We start from the raw sequence: 21,304 nt of genomic DNA on the forward strand, positions 1-21,304 counted from the left end.
TTAAATAAAGAAGCCTCAACTGCTTCTCAGAGGTATTGCGTGGTACAGATGGGGAAATTGAGGCGCAGCGAGACTAAGTTATTCAGCAAGTCAGTGGGGATGTGAGGTACTTCCAGCCACTGTTTTTTTTTTTTTCCCCTTGTGGCTTCCTCTTTTTTTCTTTTCTCAGATAAATGCTGTTACCCACTGGTTTCACCCTTCTTCTTTTTACTTCGAGTCATCTGTGTTGCAGACGGACTATTTAGGGAGGCTGCCATGCCGCTGGGTTTGCTGGGAGATTGGGCGCAAAGATCATTGCCATGCTGAGCCAGTGAGAGAAGGAGAGGAGAGCCTGTGAGAAGAGGAAACACTTGATGTGCAGGGCCACGTTGGTCCATGTGACACAGAACGACTGGTAATTATGGAAATCTGGATCCAGTTTTCATCTAGCGGGAAGAGTGGGGTGTGTATCGACTGGGCAATGCATTTCTACTTCTCTTACCTGGCTGGGAACTGGGACTGGCCCCACTAGTGGGCAGAGCAGTCTGTGTGCTGGGGTAGCAGAATGTTTAGGGATGGGTCAGGCAGGCTGCTGAAGTCAATCCCACTAGCTTTACCTAGTGTCGATCATGTAGTATCTATGCGTTGAAGTCAGTGAGTTTTGCCTGTGTGGGAACAGAGTAAGACTTGTAGAATTTAGCCCACTATGAGAGGGGAAGCTATATATATCCCAGGCTCTACAGAGCTGCTGCTGTCAGGAATGATGCAGTTTTCCCCCAAACAAGGGAAACACTCCTGGATTTGTAGGTGGCTGGCAGCCACTCTGGGCCACTGGCTATTGCAACAAATCCTGTTCTGATCTGAGCACTGCAATCAAATGCCTGGGTTAGAACCTAGGCGCCCATTTTGGTGCAGCATTTGGCCCCAAATGGGCAAAACAAAGAATGGGGATAAGAGAAAATGTGTTAGTGTTTTGTTACAGACAAAGCCATCGTTAGGTCAGAGAGGTCTTGACGCAGCGTCAGGTTATTTCGCGTTATTTTCTCTAAACGGGAAGAGTGAACCTGGCCCAAGTGTGCATTCCTTGTATCAAAATGTGATTTGCTAATCAAGGAGTAATGCAGATCTAACTGTAGGCTACAACTTCTGTAATGTGGCTTCTGCATCTTGATGACTACAGTCCCTGAATGGCTCCCTGATTCCTCGAATCAGCGTTTAGCCTAGTTGAGCTGACACTGGAAAATTCCAGTCTGGTTTCATTTTGGTATGTGGGTGTATCGGAAAGATTGCACTGGGGAGGAAGCATTATGGGAAAGAAATCTCAAAGTGCAGCTGCTGCTTAGGGTGGATGTGATAAGTTCCTGCAAAAGTGACACACAGGAGGCTCTCTGCAGTGACACAATGCTCTGTTGACCAGCTCAGGCAGTGATGTTTCAAAGCAATGTGCATGGTGCATGTAAACGTTGCTAGGGTTATCCAGAGCTTGTGACTTGCACGTGCAATGTGTCCGGCACTGCTTATAGTTTGCAACGTTCTGTGTAAGTTGCAAGATCGTGTATAGTTGTGGGTTTTGCACATTCTCTTCCTTTGCAAATGCAAATTAGACACAATTAAAAATATTAGCTCTTGGTAGTTACAGTTAACTGCAATTTAAGAGCATAGATGTGGAGGGTTCTTCCCCCTCGAACCTTTCAAACAGGTTCACTCTAATGTTCTATCCCTGTTGCCTGAGGGGCTGTACAGCACCCTCTCCTTAGATCTCTGGTTTCAAGCAGGTAATAGCTGTCTGTTGTGTGATGGTTCCTTGTTTATGCTCCACCCTTGCACGTGTGGGTCACTAGATTAGGTTTGGGCCCAATCCCAAGCGGTGCTGAGTACGTGTGACCCTAGGTAATGTTGGTGGGACATGTAGGTTCTCCCTTGGTATAGCCTGTTGGGAATCCATATGCAATTTGAGTTCCTGGTGTCCTCAGCATCCACGCAGGAGCTTCTGGTCTTCAGTGCTACTGACCCAGGGTGAACGCTAAGTGGTTTCACTTCCCTCCTGTAATGACTCGGGAGATGGCCGGTTGAAGGGCACTCACCAGAATTTCATCACCTCTTCAGCAGTGGTGCCAGCCCTGCCAGCTGCTGAAGGAGCTTGGGATGTAGTACTTGCACAAGCTGGCATTTCTGTACATGAAGTGCCCCATGACCCGATCTGTTCATGCAAAGGGGGGTGCATGTATTTTTTGCGTACAGAGTTACAGGCTGCTGTGGGAGACGTGGTCGTCCCTTATGGTGAATGAGCGTGTTCCTAGTCCTCAGGTTGATGGTGTTGGGCCACCTGCTATCCTTGCTGCTCATCCCGAGCTGCTCTGAGGCTTATGGTGTGGCTTTCAGACAAGAAGACCTGGCCTGCCAGTATTTCTTGCTCTCCGCCATGTCGGAGCAGGAAGATGATGAAATGTGCTGGAATAACTTGGAGAACTTCCGGGTGAAGCTGATCTCCGTGATCGACCCCTCCAGAATAACGCCTTATCTCCGCCAGTGCAAAGTGATTAACCATGATGACGAAGAGCAAGTGCTTAACGACCCCAGCCTGGTCGTCCGGAAACGGAAAGTAGGTGGGTACTGAGCAGCTTCCGACTCCACGTGTTTGTGTGGGTGGCCTGCCTCTGGGGTGATACACTGGAATGAAAATGCCATGGTGTCAGTTGCTTCTGCAGGCCACATGGTGTTACCATCAACCCATGTAGTGCAATTCTGGGAACCATGCTTTCAAGGTGCATCTTTTCCCAGCCATTTGAGAATGGTTTTCTCTAAATCCAAATAAACAGGTAAATAATTCCTTCTCCTCAAGCTAACATGTGGTGGATTTTCCATCACTGGCAATTTTTAAATCAAGATTGGATTTTATTTAGTGATTTATTTTAAGATCTGCTCTAGTTCAAAAGGAAATTATTTTGGGGAAGTTTTCTGGTCGGTGTTATAGATGAGGTCAGACTAGAGGATCACGGTGATCCCTACAGGCCTTAAAAAGCTCTGAATCTAGGATAAACTATTCCTGTATCTCAGGTTCAGAGGGACTCTGGCAACATTAGAAAGAAAAATTAGCCTGTATTACTAGGAGTCCCTGGGGTTATTCAATCTGAGAACATTACAAATCAAAGGTAATTTTCACCACTTATTCTATTTTACAATAACCCCTAGCTCTTTTGTGACTGTTTTCATCAGTAGACCTCAGTGCTTTAGTATTGTTACCCCCATTTTACAGATGGGGAAACTGAGGCACGGAAAGGGGAAGTGACTTGCCCAGGGTTACCCAGCAGGCCAGAGATGGGAACAGAATTGAGGGCTCTGGCGTCTCAGCCCAGTGTCTTAGCTTCTAGGTCATGCTGAATCACTGTTAGACCTCTGGAGGCTACTACAATCTAAACAACTGAATCAGGATTGAGATCCTGTGATATTAGGTGCTGCGCAGACACAGCCCCTGCCCAAAGAGTTTACAGTCTCAGAACAGTTGAGTTTCAGACATTGTGGGCCATGAAGTGAGGCCGGTTGCTTTCCCTTGGATAGTGAGTTACGCTTTCCAGTTCTCCTTCGCCACCATGGTAAGGAGCCGAGATTGGAAAGGCTTATTGTGGACTCCTCCTTTGCCTCCGTCCAGCTGAGTGTAGAATTCTTCTCTGCAGGATATTGACTAGCACACGCTTTGCTGCTGTTTAGGTTTCCAGCATTGCAGGGCGTGTTTAACTTCAGAATGACACAATGAGAGAGACTTGACTGTGAAAGCATCTCTGGTCCTATTAGACTTTAGAATTCCAACTTTAAAAGCTGGTGACAGACTTCTTGCTTCTCTTGCTCTCACTGTGGTCCCGCTTGTAGCAGGAGACGGAGGCTCGGTCCCGCTGACCTCAAGAGTGGAGCAGAGGCTCCAGCACTTCATGGCAGGTACCTTGCCCCTTGCAGGATCAGGACATCTGTGCCAGAAGTGGGGCCCACCTAACCATTGCCTCTTCTTGAATTTGAGACCAAAGCTGCCCAGAGTTATAGGAACTGCCATGGCTGTTTCATTCAAGCCTGCCTGCTCCTCCTCCTCCCTAGCCTTCAGCAAGGGATTGCTTCTCTTGCAGCACCTGCTGTTCGCAACACTAAAGTAGGAGCAGGGGCCTAGGGGCAAACCCTGCAGCTGTTGCTCAGTTAAATTGCCCCTTAAAGCCAGTGAGAGAGTTGCCTGGGCCACGCCTGCAGGGTTTGACACCAAGGACTCTTGTCTGCTCCTGCCTACAGAGGAACGCAAGTACCAGCCATCTCTGGAAGTTCAGGGAACGTGTGTTACTCTGACATGCTATGTTGCAGTAAGTGCCTTTGTTTCTGTATTGCAGGCGTCCTCCTGGATATACTTCAGAGGACAGGCCAGAAAGGTTTTGAGGCCTTTCTTGAGAGCCTAGAGCTTTACTACCCACTGTTATATATGAAAGTAACCGGCAAGGAGCCCAGCAGGGTCTTTTCGATGATTATAGGTAACGTTTTGCTTCGTTCCCACAATGGTCTCTTTATTTGATGCTGCTTTGCAGCTAGAGGAGACCTCAAATTCCACACCCAGTTAAATCCCTGGTGGCTCATGTGGGCAGAGCCCCAGCCAGCCTTTCAGACTGGGCCACTGGCTTGAAAGCTCTTCAGCGAGGGTCAGACTAACCTTCATGAGCAGCCGCCCAATACTAAGGCCCCGATCCTGCAGTCAGATTCCTGCGGGGAGAGCTCTGTGGAAGCCAAGGACTCCCGGGCCTCCCCACCCAGATCAGACTGTAGGTTGGAGACTAAAACACAATGCTGTGTTAGGAGCTACATCGCCACCCTCTCCCAGGGACTTCCAGTGCTGCTCCCTGTATCAGAAGGAAGAGCAGATGCTAGATCAGGGGTGGGCTGTCTCTCCCCAAACAGCCAGCCCCCACCCCCTATCCGCCCCCTTCCACTTCCTGCTCCCTGACTGCCCCCCCTCAGAACACCTGACCCATCCCACCCCCCCCCCACCCCCCCCCGTTCCCTGACCGTCCCCACCCCCTTACCATGCCGGAGCCAGCCACACCACTACGTTGCCCGGCAGGAGCAGCAGGCCAGAGCGTGAGGCTGCGGGGGAGGGGAACAGCAGGGGAGGGGCCAGGGGCTAGCCTCCCCGGCTGGGAAGTCAGGGGCTGGGCAGGACGGTTCCGTGGGCCGGATGTGGCCTGCAGGCTGTAGTTTGCCCACCTCTGTGCTAGATAATGGCCCGGTTCCCCCTCATGGACTGTTCAGCCATGGTGTAAGGAGACAGAATTCCCCATGAAATCACCAGGAGGTGCCCCCACTGAACATGGCTCCCAGAGTGGCCGAAGCCTGAGGCACTGTTCTGGAGCACCTGGCATGTCCACAGGCCACTGATGGTACAGGGCGAGGTGGGTCATTGCTCATTCTGGCTCTGGCCAGCTGTATGTCAGCATGACTATACTGGGTGTGATCGTGCTGGCCATGGGGCTGGCTTGAGGGCCGGGGGAAGAAAAACTGCCATGGCACTGACCTGTGGGTGTTGAGTACATGCACCATGGACTGGACAGCACTCGTTTGGAGGTTTTGTGATCCTGACTCATGATCAGGGACCTTTCTGCCTGGGACTGGGGACTGGGCCCCAGCTAAGTGGGGCGGGGACCATGTTGTGTGAGGGTCTCTGTTGCGCAGACACCGCGGGGGAATCGGGCCTGAGCCAGCTCCTGATGAACGAGATCATGAAGCTGCAGAGCGCCGTGCAGGAGGAGAGGAGGAAGGCTCAGGAGCTCAACATGTGGCTCCATGCCAAGGAGGATGCGATCAAGGAGATGCGGGTGAGGGACAGTGTGCTGCGGAAGCACCAGGAGAGGGCCCAGAAGATGAAGGAGGAGAGGGACAACTTGGCCAAGGAGCTGCGGAAATGTAAGGATGAGAACTACGACCTGGCCATGAGCTACGCCAAGCAGAGCGAGGAGAAGAACACAGCCCTGATGAAGAACCGGGATTTGCAGCTAGAGGTCGGTGCCCTGCCTGCTCTCCTTCCTCCCTCGTGCACCCCACCAGGGATTGGAGAGCTGAGCACAGTCAGGCCTTAGCGACTGCACGCTATAGTCAGATGGGCACCTCCCTTCTGCACCGTGTGCCAGGAGTCCTGAATGTGCTGCGCAGGACTAATGCATTAAAGGGGATTTTTGACACTTGGTGCTGCAGGCCTGGCTTTCCCCCTACGGCAACAAGGGTGCACGCAATGCAGACAGCATCATGCAGTTAGGCTTGCAAATTAGCACCATCAGCCCAGATGCTAGTGGCTGCGTGGGCCCTAGAAAATGAACAGGGTCTCCCCTATGTAGGGATGGGAGAGCCTGGCAGGGCTGTCCCTGCAACTTGGCTTGTTAGCTCAGATCAAACGTTGCAGCAGCTGGGGACAGATTGCAGTGCTGCTGCCATGTATCTTACGTGTGGGTAGGCAGGTACCATGTGCTGTGGGCAGAGAGAGGACTCTGCCTCAGGACTGTGCTGCATTCCCAGGGGTGGGGAAGGCATTCTCCTTGTGTTTCTTGCTGGAGGATGGGACTAAAACCATGCCACTACAAAGATGTCCTAGAATATCAGGGTTGGAAGGGACCTCGGGAGGTCATCTAGTCCAACCCCCTGCTCGAAGCAGGACCGATCCCTAAATGGCCCCCCTCAAGGATTGAGCTCACAACCCTGGGTTTAGCAGGCCAATGCTCAAACCACTGAGCTATCCCTCCTGGTGAGGCCTGACCAGCTCCAAATCCCCCTCCTCCCCTGCAGATTGACCATCTGAGGCACAGCCTAATGAAGGCCGAGGACGACTGTAAACTGGAGAGGAAGCACACGATGAAACTGAAGCACGCCATTGAGCAGCGGCCAAGCCACGAAGTGGTGTGGGAGATCCAGCGGGAGAAGGAGCTGCTGCTGGCCAAGAATCAAGAGCTGGAGAACACGCTCCAGGTCTGAGGAGGGCGGGCGTTGGGCCTCTGGGACTGGTTGGGGTAGCAAGTCTGCCTTGCTAACGCAGGCTTCTCCAAGGGGGTTGGTGTCAGGGCCCCCTCTTGGTGAGGCCAGGGAGCTTGGCGGGGTGAGAGCCATGGGTTAGAGTGGAGTGTGCTCATGGGTGCGTTGTGACAGAGGGACCCCCTGAGCGGTGGTGGTGGGTTATACAGTGTGTAAAGGTTGACAGCAGCTAGATGGGCTGAGGGGAGAGATATGAGCAGCCATGGTGGCAGAGGAGTACAGCATTGGAGAGAACAGCTAGGCCTGAGGCTCAGAAGGGTTTAAATCAAGGGCCCCAGACTTGCCCAACTCACTCTGCACCTTCCCCTAAACTGGCTGCCATGACAGCGAGATCCGAGGCTGGATGGGGGGACTGATCATGCCTGGCACTTTTTGTGTTCTGCAGGGCTGCACGGGAGCCTGCGGATCCCACCTGCTTGGCAGGAAATGGAGCAGAGCGCAGACGCCTTCATCTGTAACATGGAGGGAACAGCAGCCTGTGGGAAGAACAGATCCTGGCACATGATGCCCTGTGTTGCTCAGAGCAGCACTTGCTAGGATTCTCGCTCTCCAGGCGACTCCCCTCCATCTCACAGATGAGGGCAGGCTGGTGCTGCATCGGAGAGCGTGTTGCTCATCTCTGCTTTAACCTGGAGGCAGGGTGGAGGCCACGGGGGTGGTGGAAGGGCAGTGAGAATTGGCCATTAGTGCTGTTAGACTCAGGAAGGGGACAGTGCCTCCTGACCCCTGGCTTTCCTAGCCAGTTAGGCCACCCCTCATTGTAGCCCTCTGCCCCTTCCTCCTGGAGGTCGCCAAGGAAGGGAACTTGGAGAAGAACAGCCTCTATGTCCAGGCTCTGGAGGCTGATCGGAGACGGGCACTCGGGGAGCATCAGGAGCTGGTGAACACCATCTACAGCCTGCGCAAGGCACTCCGGCAAGCGGAGGATCTCCGGGACAAAGTACAAAGTCTGGTGGGAGTGGGGAGAGATGGAGTAAACTCCGCATGGGAACGTGTGTGCCATGAAAGCCACTCTTCCCTGTGGAGCAGAGCAGCACCTGGGCAACTAGCGCTGCAGCTTGGCTTCTGGCTCAGATCAAATGTTGCAGCAGTTTAATGAGAGACATGCTCCGACGGGTACTCCTCTGCTCTGGTACTGACTCTCTGTGTTGGGAAAGACTTGGCCCCTCTCTGCCTCACGTATAAGATGGGGTTGATGACACTGATCCACCTGGATCACCAGGAGAACTGATCAGTTACTGTTTGCAAAGTGCTTACATCGGCCACACATCTCCTTTGCCTGTTTACACTACAAGCCACAGGTGTTTCAAGAGTGAAGTGAGCTTCTGTGCTTTCCTTGCAGCACGCGGAGGAGAAGGAGGTGCTGGAGCTGCAGTGCATGTCCCTGAGGAAGGACTCCTGGATGTACAAGGATCGCATCGAGGCCATCTTGAAGCAGATAGAAGAAGTGGCTGCAGAAAGAGATCAGGTGATAAAACCTACTGTTTGGAGCACAGCTACCAAAGATAATGGAAGGTGTAAGCTCAGGCACCAGGTCAGTGACACGCTTTGCCCTCCCGCTTTCTGCACCAGGCGCTGCTGACCCGAGAACAGTTCCATATGCAATACTCCAAGAGCCTGGTCGACAAAGACGCATACCGCAAAGAGATCCGGGAGCTGGGGGAGAGGTGCGATGAGATGCAGCTACAGCTGTTCCAGAAGGAGGGCCAGTTACTAGCTGCTGAGGCCAAGCTGAAAAAGTTGCACCTGGAGCCACCCACGCTGGTATGTCTGCAGGAATACACAGCTACATGCAGGTACTGTGCTATGGGCAGGGGAAGAGGCCGGTGAGCCCTGGCTGTGGGTGTTCCACTGACTTCATACACTGACACTGTCTGTAGTTGGGATCAGCCTCGATTCAGCAATTAATGGCTGTGCTTAGACAAGGGAAGCTGGAATTCGCCACAGTAGAGCTCACCCTGGTTTCCAGCGTAAGTAATCTCCGACAGTGCAAACACATCCCTTCCTTGTTTGCATTTGGGGCTGTCCCTGGTGCATCAAGGCCAACTGCTGGTGACTGAAGCCCAGGAAGGACAAGTCTTGAGCCATTGGGGTGAAATCGGGGTGGGGGCGGGGGAAGATGTACCATAACTGTTCCTAAACCCCGAATGAAAACAATGCCCTAATATCCTAGTCTCGTGGGTGCCTTCTGTTTGAGCCAGTAGGGGCAGGTAAGAGGGAGGAAATCCCTGCGTCTTCGTTCCTAGATTTCGTTCCGTTTTACGTGCCATCGTTGCTGCTGTCTCACTGTGGAGTGGGGTCTGCATACAGATCCCTGACTGGCTTGTTTTCTTACAATTCCAGACTTCTGACCTAGATGACACCTCGCCCAGGAGCTCCCAAGAGGTGAGGAAGGTGGCTAGCTGGCTTTAGTCTGACCTCCTTATGGAAGGTCTTTGGGTTCCCCAGCTCTGCTCAAAGGCTCCTTAGCAGATAACCTGCAGCCAGCTTCTGTTTGTGCTCGAGTGGCACGAAGCACCCGAAAAAAACCACCCCAGCGTAACCAGCCAATGGAGGATGCCCCCGTGCAGACAAACCTCTAGGAGGTGTAGATCCTGCCATAGCAGGTCTTCCCCCTTTGCAGCTGCCAGAAGAGTGTGTGTATCTGGGGGGAGACGAGGACACTACTCCAGCCATCCCTGTGAGCAGGAACCAGGATTAGAGTAGTACCAAGGCTGCTCTGCTTTTATACTGGAGACCAGCCCGGTGGCTGGGTGGCATCAGGTTTGAGAGGATGTGTGCACCCATCCTGAGACTCATCCAAGCACATCTGGGCTGCAGCTCAGATTCTGGGCCAAGATTTGTAGCTCTGTGAGTGTAACTTTAAATGCTTGGGATACAAATAAAAGGCCCAGTTCTGCAGCCCTGAATCGTGTGGGGAGCCCCACTGACTCTGAGCAGATGACACAAGTCTCTGAGGATGCATTGAGACCGCCTTTCCAGCATGGTCCTTAGCATGGCCAGATTGCTTCAGCTGCCGTGAGGCAGCCGCATTCAGCGGTAGGTGTTGAGCCTGATGTGGGACAAAAGGTGCCATACACACAATAGAAGTATTATCCTATGGTGTGGGGTAGTGTTTTCACTGGAGAATTGGCTTCATTCATGCATAGCACTTGTATCTACAGGCATGTCACTAAGGTGATATTGGGTAGGATGGGTCGGCTGCCTTGCAACTCTCGCTAGACTGGAAAGAGAAACTTGTGGAATCCTGGGGCTCTGTTTGTTTTTATTATTTGTCTTTTTTGTGGGAGATGAGGAGAGGAAAATGAGTATTGCTATTTCCCCAGATTAGACCTATTTCTTTTTGTCCCAAAGCTCTCTTTCCATGGAAACCTAGATGAGGACGCGCAGCTGTCTGATAAAAGTAAGACTTTTTGTTTAATTTCTGCTTGGAGACATTGGAGCAGTATTCCCGAGACCATATGCCTGGTGGTTAAAGCAGGCAGCTGGGAGTTGGGAACTCCTGGGTTCTGCCACTGGCTCTGCTGTGTGGTCTTGGGGCATCACTGGGGCCTGAATTCTCAAAAGTAATTAATGTTTTTTGGGGCCCCAATTTGGGACATGCTTAAAGGATCTGATTCTCCCAGGGTGGGTTCTCAGCACTTTGTGAAAGTCAACCCATAGAAGGTGTCTCAACTTTGTACCCCAAAATGGAGGTGTCTGGAACCCCTGGTCATCTCCCAAAAGAGATGTCTGTGAAGCCCCTTGCTGAGCACTTAGAGCCTTTTACCTTCATTCTTCTCTTCATTACATGTGATGTGGGAGGATCCTCCAGTGGCTGCATTCTGGAAGGAATATATTGGACTAGCTCAGTATAACAGCACTAGGCAGTACTGTTCCATTTGGTCCAAAAGTCTCATTAATAAGAGATTGCCAGTGTATTGATGCCCCTAGGAAAGCTTGGAGATGTGCAGGGCCTGACTTCTCAAAGATGTGGAGGACTCTCTGTCCCCAGTGAAGTTAAGGAGTACTGCGGGCACTTGGCATCTATGAAAATCAAACACTACATGACTCTCCTGGGCTCTCTCTGCTAGTCAGGACAGATCTGAGAACAGAACCCAGGTGTCCTGACTCCACTTTAACTGGACCGTGCACCTTTCTCCATGCTCTTTGTTGGGTTGCTTTTTTCCTTAAATTAATTTATTTTCACTTGGTTTTGACAAAAGCAGAACTAGCTAATGAACACACTATCCCCGGTTCTGCTTTTGAGGAGTCCCAAGTGGAAATGACTCATCACTGAGGAAGACTTGACAGGCTATGCTGAGGGTTTGAACTACACTTCCAAAAAGCTCTATCTAAAAAAGTATAGAGAAGGAAACTGCCAGCATGGGAGCGTCTTCCTGTTTTAACTTCTGAGGGGCCTGAATATTTTTTTTCACCCATTTTGAGAAGGCAGTTCACTCAAAAGCTTGAGAAACCCTGATCTGACTTTAAGTACCATTCCAGGTTGGTAGCGATCTCTGCTCCTGGATGGATTGCTGTGAGTTCAAGTTCTGCACTCACATGATGAAATTATAGTGTGAACTGCACAATTCTATATAGGGTTGACCTTGCTAGAAAACTAGGCTGTTTTTAACACAACCCTCGAGTGTGTTCTAACTAACATGATATTAAACATGACTTAGCTAGTGTGAACAGTGACAAGTCCATGTTTAATATCATGTTAGGTAATGTGACCTCTCAACTTGTCTTCATTAGAGAACAACCTAAGGGGCTGCTTTGTTGAGGTCCCAGATAGCAAATATCCCACATCTTTTTGAAAAGTTAGGGAAAAACCCCACTGTCCTGAGCAATGGCTAGTAAAATGGCAGCTTGCTCTAGTGGACTGAGGGTAGGACTGAAATCCAGGACCTCCTGAGGTCTGGTTTTCACTCTGCCACTGATTTGCTGTTTAGTTTTGGGCGAGTCACTTCAATTCTGTCTCCTTTTCCCCACCCATCTGTCAGTTGGGGACAGTAATGCAGATTACATTCCAAAGAGGTTGGAAGACTGGCTTAATGTATATGCAGCACCTTGAAAACGTGGCACACTCTGCATGTACCAAGCAATAATCTCCTACGCTAGGTGTGAGCTATTGCCAGTGACACAATGGCCATCGCCCTTCACCTGCATCGGTTACTGTGTTCTCGCTGTCTCACTCGTTAATTCTGCAAAGCGCTTTGGGACACCTGTGGTATGAAATGCACAACGTTTACAAGCAATTTGTTCTATTTCAAGGTTGTAAAACCACAAACCAATGATGTGAAGAAGGATTGGCTTGTGGTGAAGGCCCTGGATGGGGACTTGGGAGATCAGGGATCAATTCCTGGCTCTGCCACGCAATCCCTGGGTAGTCTTGGGCAAATCACTTCATCTCTCTGCGCCTCCGCTCCCTGTTTGTACAAAGGGAGAATCCTTCCTTTGTCTGCCTTGTCTCTATCAGATGGAAAGCTCTTTGGGGCTGGATCTGCTTCTAGAACAGCAGGGCCCCAAGTGCTAATGTAACAGATAATAAATAACACCAGTTTGCGACTACACTTGCAGTTTTTCCTTCTCTCTTAGAAGATCTCCCTGAAAATCAGGATCAGCAGCTCAGTGCGTTAGAGAGCATTCAGTGCCTGCAGTCGTCAAATGTAAGTGTCTTTGTGAACTCTCCGCTTCTTGCGACCTCGCTCACGGCGAATAACATTTGCATTTGCGATAGGCTTGCCCAGTTTGGAGGTACCTGGCACTTTCGCAGGGAGAGTTTTGTATTCTCATGACCAAATTCATCCTTCAAATAACAGCAGGGCATCAGTGTCCCTTACATCTCTTCGGGAGTGGTATGGGTGGGAATGGAATCTGCCAATCAAAACATCCGCTGCCGCACTGTCAGTCAGGAATGTACTGCTTTCAACTCCTGTTACAAGAATGGGCAGCCTACAGATGCCATCTCCAGCAGGGCACTTTTGGGACTGTTGTTGGTGTTTCTCTCATCCACTTGACCTTAATGTTCGGATGTAGTGGCTGGTCCTGCCTTCTTTGCATAACCTGAACTCCCGTTGTTGTCGTCGTCGATCATCTATATTGCTGTAGTGCCGGATCAGGACCTTTGCCTGTACAGCGCCTCATGCAACACATAGTAACCGCTTGCCCCTGTCCCACAGAGCTTAGACTCTGTGGGTGTCTTGTTGAATAGGATTTGCTGGATCTAATTCAGGAATAATCCACATTAAATTTAAGGGATGATATCGAGCCTCTGATTTTCTAGAATTAGCACTGGCAACACTATTTGGGTTTTTAAGCAATTTCCTATCAACGGGAGTGTTTTTCTTTTCTCATCTACGTCAGCCCTTGCAAATATCTCTCAGCTTCTCCTTTTTCTCCTAACATCGTGTTTCAGCCACTGCTCATTTCTCCCCCTGCTCCCCAAACCTGCTGTAGCTAATTAATGTTCAGCGTTTGTGTTGTCTGGGCACTGGTGTTTGTGATTAAAAGGTCTCCAAAGTAATATTGCTGTTTCTACTCACACTGCTGGGAAGAGAGTGTGAACCTCTGGCTTTACAAATGGATGAATGTGGACATCCCTTCTGTGCCCCAGGAGCTCTGCTGTCATTGCAAAAGGAGATCTTAAGTGGTTTATCTTCTGATTCTGGTGTTTAGGGCTTCACCCTCCAAGCCCTCACTAGGGCAAGTAGCTCCATTGCCTTTGGTGGGATCGGTAGCATGAACACTAATCCGTAAATGATGCAGGAGCGGGCTCCTGTACAACACACAGTGGGTGCTATGAAGAACCAGCCTGCTCAGGAGATATGAGGGCAGTTCAGCAGTTGGGGAGGGAACGGTGGTGGCATGGATCTTCAGTCCATCAGACGCCTTCAGAATGAGGCCATAGAGTTTTAAGTGTGAGCCAGGGCCGGAGCCTGACTCAGCCATGCACAGGATAATAGGGCCAGGAGTGAATGCAGGAGGCTGTAATGTTCCCTGGGACTTGTGGATGTCAGAAGCTGCCAGCACAAAGCTCGAGTGCTTTCTGAAGGGCAGCAGCACCCAGAGAATGCATTTGGCCATGAAGTTGCTCTCCGCCCATTTACTGGTACAGGCTCATTTTTGAGTGAATTGAGCGCTCATGGAAACCACTGGGAGCACACATCGCGGCACTGCATGGATAGCGGCTGTCCGTGTTCTCCACACCCCCTCCACTGCCCTGCCCATTGTGCCTCTCCTTTGTCCTTCAGAGGCCAACTCCAGAAGTTGAGTCTCGTTGCCCACGTAATTCCTGGCCTCTCTGTAGAGCAAGGCTGGCCCCATCCCCAGCCCGTCCCCAAGCTTCAACTAGACCAGGCCTTTCTTTTCCTTTCCAGGAGGGTGGCCCACCCAATGGAGAGCTGGCTGAGAAGGAGCGGCGGCGGATGAAGGACAGCTTTGAACACTATCGGAGGTGTGGCCTGTGCTCTCAGGACTGCTCTTGCCATATTTGTTTGCATAACCTACTGGTCACTGTGTGTCATGTCCCCTGTTGTGCCTGATCCACGGAGGATGGGAGTTTGTTACTGCCTCCTTTTCTAGCTCAAGCTGTAGGGACTCGTGCATTTAGTCCAGATGTACCGAGCATGTTGGCCAAAATGGAAGCCGTTGCATTGCACTGAAACAAGTGTGGATGTTTTCAGACAAATGTATAACATGGCCTGTGTCATAGGCTGCTTCATGCCATTTCCACAGTAGTTTAACAGAGGGGTACCCAGAGGACATAAGCTGGAGGTGGTCACCTGTGTCATGGGCACTGGATCACAATGCCACTCACTCAGATTTGTAGGGGGTCTATGCAGGGGCTCATGGGCCATAGGGGTCAGGCTGCTGGTGGAGATAAGGGGTTCCTGAGAGGAGAAAATGAGGGTCAGGTGGCAGGGACACATCTATGCCTCCCACCCCAGACTTTTAATGGCACTCTGCAGTCCTGGGGGCACCATGCTTTGGGAACTGCTGGCTTGGTAAGTTTGATCTATTTTACTAGCGCAGGGTTCCATCCTGCTACTGCTGACACCAAAGACCAAGTTCCTATTAATGAGACTCGGGGCAGGTTTGAGCCGTTTCAATCCCCAAAGACGGAGATGGAGGCACTCCGCAGCTTGCAATAATTCTGAAAGGGCCGAGCATCTTGTAAAATACGGATCTTAATTTGCACACTAAATAGAAATGATCCAAAAGAGCTAAATACTGGAGCAGATTACAGGAAACATCTAAAACCATGTTGTATTGTTTCTGTAAGTGGTAGTGTGCTGGGCTCTTACGTAATATTTGTATTCAAGAAGGAACTGAGAGTCTGGAAATTCTCGCGTTCAGTTGTACTGTACTTAAAGGAATATAGGACTGGCTTTACTGCTCTAGACTAAATCCAATAAACTGCTTCTGATCACAGTCTATATTGGATGCTGGAGAAAACCCAGAATACTAATAACAATTGTGGATAATTTATTTGACAAAGTTGCCCCAATGAACAATGTTGATTCAGCCAGTGCTCCCCAGAAGGTACAGGCATGTGTGATACTGTTATCATGGAAGGAGACTTCTTCCTGACCTTCAGCAGGTGATTACTTTGTTTCCCGATGCATGAATGTAGATAGGCCTTCTTAATTTTTACTTTGGCCAGTGTTTGACTGGGTACTAATTGAGTTTTTTGAGTTTGCTGGTTTATGTGTAATTGAGAAGCTTGTTCCTCATGGCATTTTTTTTTTCTCCTAAATGTTTAACCTAACTTACAGGAAGAGGGCATTGCGAAGGGTGCAGAAGGGCAGACACCATGAAGTGGATTGGGAAAACAACACTGGTAGTGACAACACAGATACTGAAGGCTCCTAATAGCATCAGCCCAACCGCAACGGAAATTACAAAAAGTTTGCTGGGGATGTAGTGCAAGAATCTTCCCTTCTGCCCATCCAAGCTGATTGACATTTAAAACTTTTTCTAAACCACCACCATGAACATTTACCAAGTCGAAGGTACTGGACTGGGACGCAGGAGATCTGGACTATATTTCTGCCTCTGCCATAGCACTCCTATGCGACCTTGGCCTAGTCACCTAACTGGTTGACATCTCTGATTCAGAACCCTAATTCTTTTATATATTTAATAGGGATGATGATGATGTCCTTCCACAAGGAGTTTAATTCATTTAGACTCATACCACAATTGCTGTAGCAGAAATTCTTACAATCATGGTGCTATGTTAGTGCATTGTAGTATTCTGTGCAAAAAACAGTCCAAGTAAAAAATATACTTTATTTGCTTCAAAAATGGGCTTAAGTGGTGTGCTAAAAATGTAAGGTATGCTAAAAGTTGTTGCTATAGCAACAGTACACAACAATGGGATATGAAAAACCCACCTACTAGCTTAAGAAAATCTCTTATGATTTCCAGAAAAATAACTAAATAAGGGAGAATATAATACCAATTAATGCCTCAATTCCACAATTGCTAGCCCCCTCTGTTAAAAAATAACGAGCCATCCCCTGCTCACCACCAAACAAAATCGTGAGACTTTAATAAATGGATTCCTTTTATTTTATTATTTGTTTCCTGCATTCAGGTTGTTTTTTCTTCCATACCTATGAGGGCTAGAACTTCACTGTCTTGTTTTATGTTTTAAATGAAACCGGAAGAGCTGGGGTGTTACGCATGTTTGGAATGGCAACACTGTGCTCTTGTAACTCCAGCTGTGTGAGCAGGCCTCGGGTGGAGCTCTATGCAGGTGTCATGGCCAGGTACTCCAACACCAGAAGGGCCTAAACCAGAAAACTAACCATATCCAGCAGGGTGCAAAGGGCCTGCCCCTATATCACTAGTAAATATAAAAGCAAACACCCAATAGCATAGGTTTGACCAAAACTAATTTAGCTCCACTCTCTTGAATAGCATTTTTGAATATATAGCAGTTGTTATGTTAAGGGCTTCTAAGGCTCTGTGTAATATCAAAAAGAGAGAGCACTAGTGTGTGGATAGTGACCCCGACTGGTGGTTTATAGGGGTAGATGTCCAATGCTAATAGCAAAGAAGAGAACACACTCTCTTTGCACATGACCTGCTGTCCTTCTGCCCACCTGCAAGTGGACTTATATAGCTTCACCATGTAACAGGTTTTTATTTCTCTTGCCTATTCAGCGGTTGCTAAGGTTTCTCACACTACTCTGACAAGTGGGATGTGAGACCTTACTGGACCCTGGCTTCCTCCTTTAGTGGTAGATAGCAGGCTCAGCGCAAACCTGGGTCCGTGCTCTGCGTGGCCAGAGCCCCGGCTGGCTAGCAAGGGTGCCTCTTTACTTGGCATGGGGACAGTGGGGTAGGTGTGCCACTCGATGGCCCAGCCACCATTGGTGGGGGACAGAGCACCTACGACTCTGAGGGATGGGGGAAGGAGGGATCCCTTCTATCAGATGGATTTTTCTGGGGGAATGGGGACCTTGTATGTTGATTTAAGGCTATAGGGTCTAGAGGAGTAGGGGAGACCCCCCCAGTTCAGTGGTTGGGGGAGGGGGAGAATGGGCAGGGCCTGCAGTGGGGGGCAGGGACAGGAGTCGCCTGTGTATGATTTTGGGGTCTAGGAGCAGGGCTCCCCCCGGGCACCCAGCTCGGGGATGTTGGGGAGGGGCCCTACTTCTGATTTTGCAAATAGAAAAGCCCGCCCCCCCAGTAGCCCGGAGGGGGGCAGGACGGGCTCCCCCCGTAGCCCAGTGCGTGGGGACCCCCCCCCCCCAGTACCCCGGTGGATTAGGTGCACGAGGGCTCCCATATCCCGGGCCCAGCGGGGGCGGGGAGCCAGGCTCGCTGCCCACACCTAAGATGGCGGCCGGAGCGTCGGCGGCCGCCCCATCCGGCAGCCGGAGCGGGCGGGATGCTGCGGGCCGGGCGGAGGCTCGGGGCCCGGCTGGGGTCTGTGTGGCGATGGGCCCCGCCGTCCCGTCCCAGGGCTCGGGCCGCCCCAGGGCCGCGCCCCTGCTGCCCGGAGCCCGCCTGGCCTCGCGGGCTCTGCAGCGCCCCCGGGCCGGGCGGCGCCGTGGGGCGGGTGGAGGCCGCGCACTACCGCCTGGTGTACACCTGCCAGGTGGGGGGGCCTGGGGGCCCCTGAGGAAGGGGAGAGGCTGGGGTGGATGGGTGATGGGGGGCCCTGAGAGTTGGGTGCGAGGGGTACCCCAGTGATTGAGGGCTGAGGACTCGGGACAAGGTAGCTGGGCATATCGCTGTTATCTTTTGGGGGGCAGCTGTGTTGTTTTGGGGCTGGGAGTTGCCGCACGCTTGCAAACGAGGAGGCTCTTAAACCCCATAAAACCATGTTTTGTAGCCCCGCAGCCCCTATTGCAAAAGGGAAGGCGACTAAGGCTAGTGCCCACTAAAACTGCTTCCCCCTTTTAGCTCTTCTTTTAGTATTAATAAAGTGTGCGTGTTTCATTTAATCCCTTGAATGTCTTACTCAAAGCTAACGTGAGATGTCACGTTTTGGGTGAATATTTTTTAATCCGCATCGGGGTTGTTTTAGTTCATAATAATGTTTTGATTATTTGCCATCTGTGCTTTCATAGTAAAATTCAAACCTTTAAATCATATCCAAAATAAACTTAAATACACAGGAGTTGGTCTTTCCTGAGGTTTAAAAACACAAACCAGTACAATCCATGATACCTAAACAACCAAGAATATCAGGTTTGAGAAACTGATCTGTATTCTAGTTTACGTTTAGGAATCCAAACCAGTGTGGTTTTTTAATTAGTCTTTCAGCAAGAGGGTAAGAAAAGATCAGTAAGTCTCAGAAATCAGAATGCATTTGAGACTGTGTTCTTTCCATTGGCCCAAGTTCAAATGGTATAGGAAGGGAGCATACAGCTGGGTAGATCATCTTCTGGGGCTACATGACCGCTTTAGTTGAAGAAATGTTATGGATGGGGGAAAACAAGTCCTTTTTACTGAGATAAACGGTGTCTCTGGTTTTGTTGGGTAGTAATAGAGTTGTGCCTTTTTACAAAATAAACCTATAAAATGTAAGCATCTTGGTCATGGAATAAACTTTGTTTACTTTTTAGGTCTGCAAAACACGGTCAGCAAAAACGATTTCCAAACTAGCGTATCATAATGGCGTGGTGATAGTAAAGTGTCCTGGTTGCAAGAATCATCACGTCATAGCAGATAACCTGGGATGGTTTTCAGATTTGGAGGGGAAAAGGTAAGTGTGTCAGTGACAGCAACCTTCCGCCTTCTGCCCCCTGAAAGGCCATCAAAATGTACCCCAGTCCGGTTTAGCTGGTACACTGGACTTCTGTTTCTTGTAGGCTTTGTAAGTGGTGGTTTAAATGCTCAGGAGAGTTATTGCAGGGGATAATCTCTGATTCAGCCAACTTTCTGAAGCATGTAAGAAGATTCCACTCCCCTGGCCGAGTTTTCTGACCCGTTGCAGATGGGTGGTATAAATAATGGAATCGCCCAACCGAGGCCCACTAAGTGGGATGTAGCCAAAACAGTTAGAAAGTGCATGTTGCACAGATATCACTGTTTCTAGTTGCAATCTTATTGCTGGATGTGATATTCTTTTGTTCTCCATCAGGCCTTATTAAATCATTGCTAGTCTCTGGCTAGCATGTTCAAAGGAGCCTAAAGGAGTTAGGTGCTCAAATCCTGTTGAATTTCAAAGGCTTCCAACTCCCTTCTACTCCTTTGAAAATCCCACCTCTGTCTTAAGTGCAGTTGCCAAATTAGTGATCATATTGGGTGAAAGTTGCCCCTAAAGGCCTGTAATCCCAGTTTCTCCACAGTCACCTGGACTCGCTCTGCTAGGAGAAAATGTTATATTCATCTTCAGAACTTGAATCCCTGCTAATGGTGAAAACAGAATGCAGCTGAGAGCCCCTAAGCCTCAGCTGCAAAATCTAACATCTAGTCTCATGGGCACCTTTGTAATGTTACTAGTGTTTTTTAACTTGTAATTCAGGAACATTGAGGAAATCCTAGCAACCAAAGGGGAGAAAGTGAGACGTGTGGTTGGCGAGGATGCCTTGGAACTGCTCCCGGAGAGGACTGCAGAGACAGAGTCTCAAAATCACCACACAGAGGGAGAAGGTGGGGGAAGGTCCTCGGAGTCTGGAGGCAAGGGAACAACCTGATCAACAGAGTTCCCTCTGCTCTGCACTTGGCAGAGAAAGACTTTGCCATTTCTCTCCCCCTTTCAACTTTGTGTTTTTTTATTTTTAAATAAATTCAAGATCAGGGAAGCCTTGGCCTCTGGTTTATTCCTGTCTTTGTACTGTGCAGCTTCATCTTTGACCAGTCACATGGGAGTTGTTTTTTATAGCTGGAATCTTCATGTTCTCACTGTAGCATGTAGTGGTGATTTTAAAACCAGCCTTATTTCTTAAATGACACTAGGAATCCTGCTTTGTTCTCTTGTTCCACGCCTGGAACCAGTAGGTCTTCATTAACTTGTTTGGGCCCAGAGGGGGAAAGCACTAAATTAGTGAGTTTTAGCAGTGTTTTGCTGTTCTCATCTGCTATCTGCATATATTAAGGTTAGTTCCTCAGGTGGTATAAATCAGCATGGCTGAATGGAGAGAGATTGACTCGTACCAGCTGCCGAGCTGGGCTCTTAATGGAATTGGAGCTTGCATAGCCAGTGAGATTCTGTAGCAGGGAAGTATGCCCCCAGATCTCTCTGCTGCTTAGCAGGGTGGCTGTTCTGCCTCTTGTTTCCCCACCTTGGTTTCTTTCTTGCATCCACTATTAACTTTAGGCAGCTTGGTAAATCATCTGCCAGAGGTGGCTGGTACTTGGGGTCTGATTCCTCTGAGGATGAATGTTTGGTCTGTAGAAGGCACTTTCTTGTAGGGAAAATGCAGCCTGTGGCGTGGGTTGTTTGGCTGTAATTATCTGAGAAGGATTTTGCACCCTTCCTGCCAAGGGGCTGCTGCAGTCAGGCTGTAGACCCCTACTCTGCCTTCCCTCATCTCCATTCCAGCCACAAGAACCAGCAAATGGGTGAGTGACAAACCAGAGGTTTCTGCTTTACAGGCACTGGAACTGCAGTTAGTCTACCTCGGTTCTGCACCAGGGCCTTCTGGCAGGATGGGTGTATGCACATACAAGCTAGAGGGATGATGTTTAGTCAGCCACGGCTAAGATCTCCATTGTGGTCTGCACCAGGCATGATGGGGGTAGCCAGAAAGTAGTTGCGCTGTCCTGGACACAACCTCTCCAGGTCATGCACAAACTTTCATCCTTTCATAATCCGTCAGCAACACGCACTGCT

The 21,304-nt window shown here is 49.9% G+C and overlaps 3 protein-coding genes across 10 annotated transcripts in view; all 3 read left to right on the forward strand.

The window, feature by feature from the left end:
* Window positions 1–321, forward strand: part of SNAPC4 (small nuclear RNA activating complex polypeptide 4) — a 32,436-nt gene extending 32,115 nt beyond the window's left edge. For both annotated transcript variants that reach the window (XR_012155277.2, XM_073314597.2), the window contains one exon: window positions 233–321. The gene's annotated coding sequence lies outside the window, so the exon portion shown is untranslated. The remainder of the gene's footprint in view (window positions 1–232) is intronic.
* CARD9 (caspase recruitment domain family member 9) lies at window positions 304–19,222 on the forward strand. 7 transcript variants are annotated; one of them, XR_013634765.1, is made up of 16 exons: window positions 317–394; window positions 2,287–2,585; window positions 4,347–4,484; window positions 5,677–6,002; window positions 6,781–6,960; window positions 7,811–7,963; window positions 8,366–8,491; window positions 8,596–8,787; window positions 9,367–9,408; window positions 10,378–10,426; window positions 12,604–12,674; window positions 14,385–14,461; window positions 15,533–15,607; window positions 15,783–16,019; window positions 16,607–16,781; window positions 19,092–19,222. XR_013634765.1 is itself a non-coding variant. In XM_073314601.2 (14 exons), the coding sequence occupies exons 2-14, from the start codon at window positions 2,291–2,293 to the stop codon at window positions 15,877–15,879; spliced, it is 1,821 nt and encodes a 606-aa protein (XP_073170702.2). In that variant the 5' UTR covers window positions 304–394; window positions 2,280–2,290; the 3' UTR covers window positions 15,880–16,585. The 7 variants fall into 7 exon arrangements, 4 of the variants coding, with proteins under 4 accessions (XP_073170702.2, XP_073170705.2, XP_073170701.2 ...); XR_013634764.1 differs by lacking the exon at window positions 16,607–16,781; XM_073314601.2 differs by lacking the exons at window positions 16,607–16,781; window positions 19,092–19,222 and having other exon boundaries at window positions 304–394; window positions 2,280–2,585; window positions 15,783–16,585.
* DNLZ (DNL-type zinc finger) lies at window positions 17,833–20,299 on the forward strand. The gene is made up of 3 exons (XM_073314605.2): window positions 17,833–18,118; window positions 19,092–19,231; window positions 19,994–20,299. The coding sequence occupies exons 1-3, from the start codon at window positions 17,909–17,911 to the stop codon at window positions 20,163–20,165; spliced, it is 522 nt and encodes a 173-aa protein (XP_073170706.2). The 5' UTR covers window positions 17,833–17,908; the 3' UTR covers window positions 20,166–20,299.
* The last annotated feature ends 1,005 nt before the right edge of the window (window positions 20,300–21,304 follow it).

This window comes from Lepidochelys kempii, chromosome 16 (genome assembly GCF_965140285.1).
Source record: "Lepidochelys kempii isolate rLepKem1 chromosome 16, rLepKem1.hap1, whole genome shotgun sequence".
NCBI lineage: Eukaryota > Metazoa > Chordata > Testudines > Cheloniidae > Lepidochelys > Lepidochelys kempii.

Excerpts from the sequence above, each read along its gene's own strand:
- DNLZ (XM_073314605.2), top strand. The coding sequence starts at position 17,909 with ATGCTGCGGGCCGGGCGGAGGCTCGGGGCCCGGCTGGGGTCTGTGTGG. Across the intron at positions 18,119-19,091 it reads GCCTGGTGTACACCTGCCAG|GTCTGCAAAACACGGTCAGC; the intron begins GTGGGGGGGCCT and ends TTTACTTTTTAG. Across the intron at positions 19,232-19,993 it reads TCAGATTTGGAGGGGAAAAG|GAACATTGAGGAAATCCTAG; the intron begins GTAAGTGTGTCA and ends CTTGTAATTCAG.
- CARD9 (XM_073314600.2), top strand. The coding sequence starts at position 354 with ATGTGCAGGGCCACGTTGGTCCATGTGACACAGAACGACTG. Across the intron at positions 6,003-6,780 it reads ACCGGGATTTGCAGCTAGAG|ATTGACCATCTGAGGCACAG; the intron begins GTCGGTGCCCTG and ends CCTCCCCTGCAG. Across the intron at positions 7,964-8,365 it reads CGGAGGATCTCCGGGACAAA|CACGCGGAGGAGAAGGAGGT; the intron begins GTACAAAGTCTG and ends CTTTCCTTGCAG.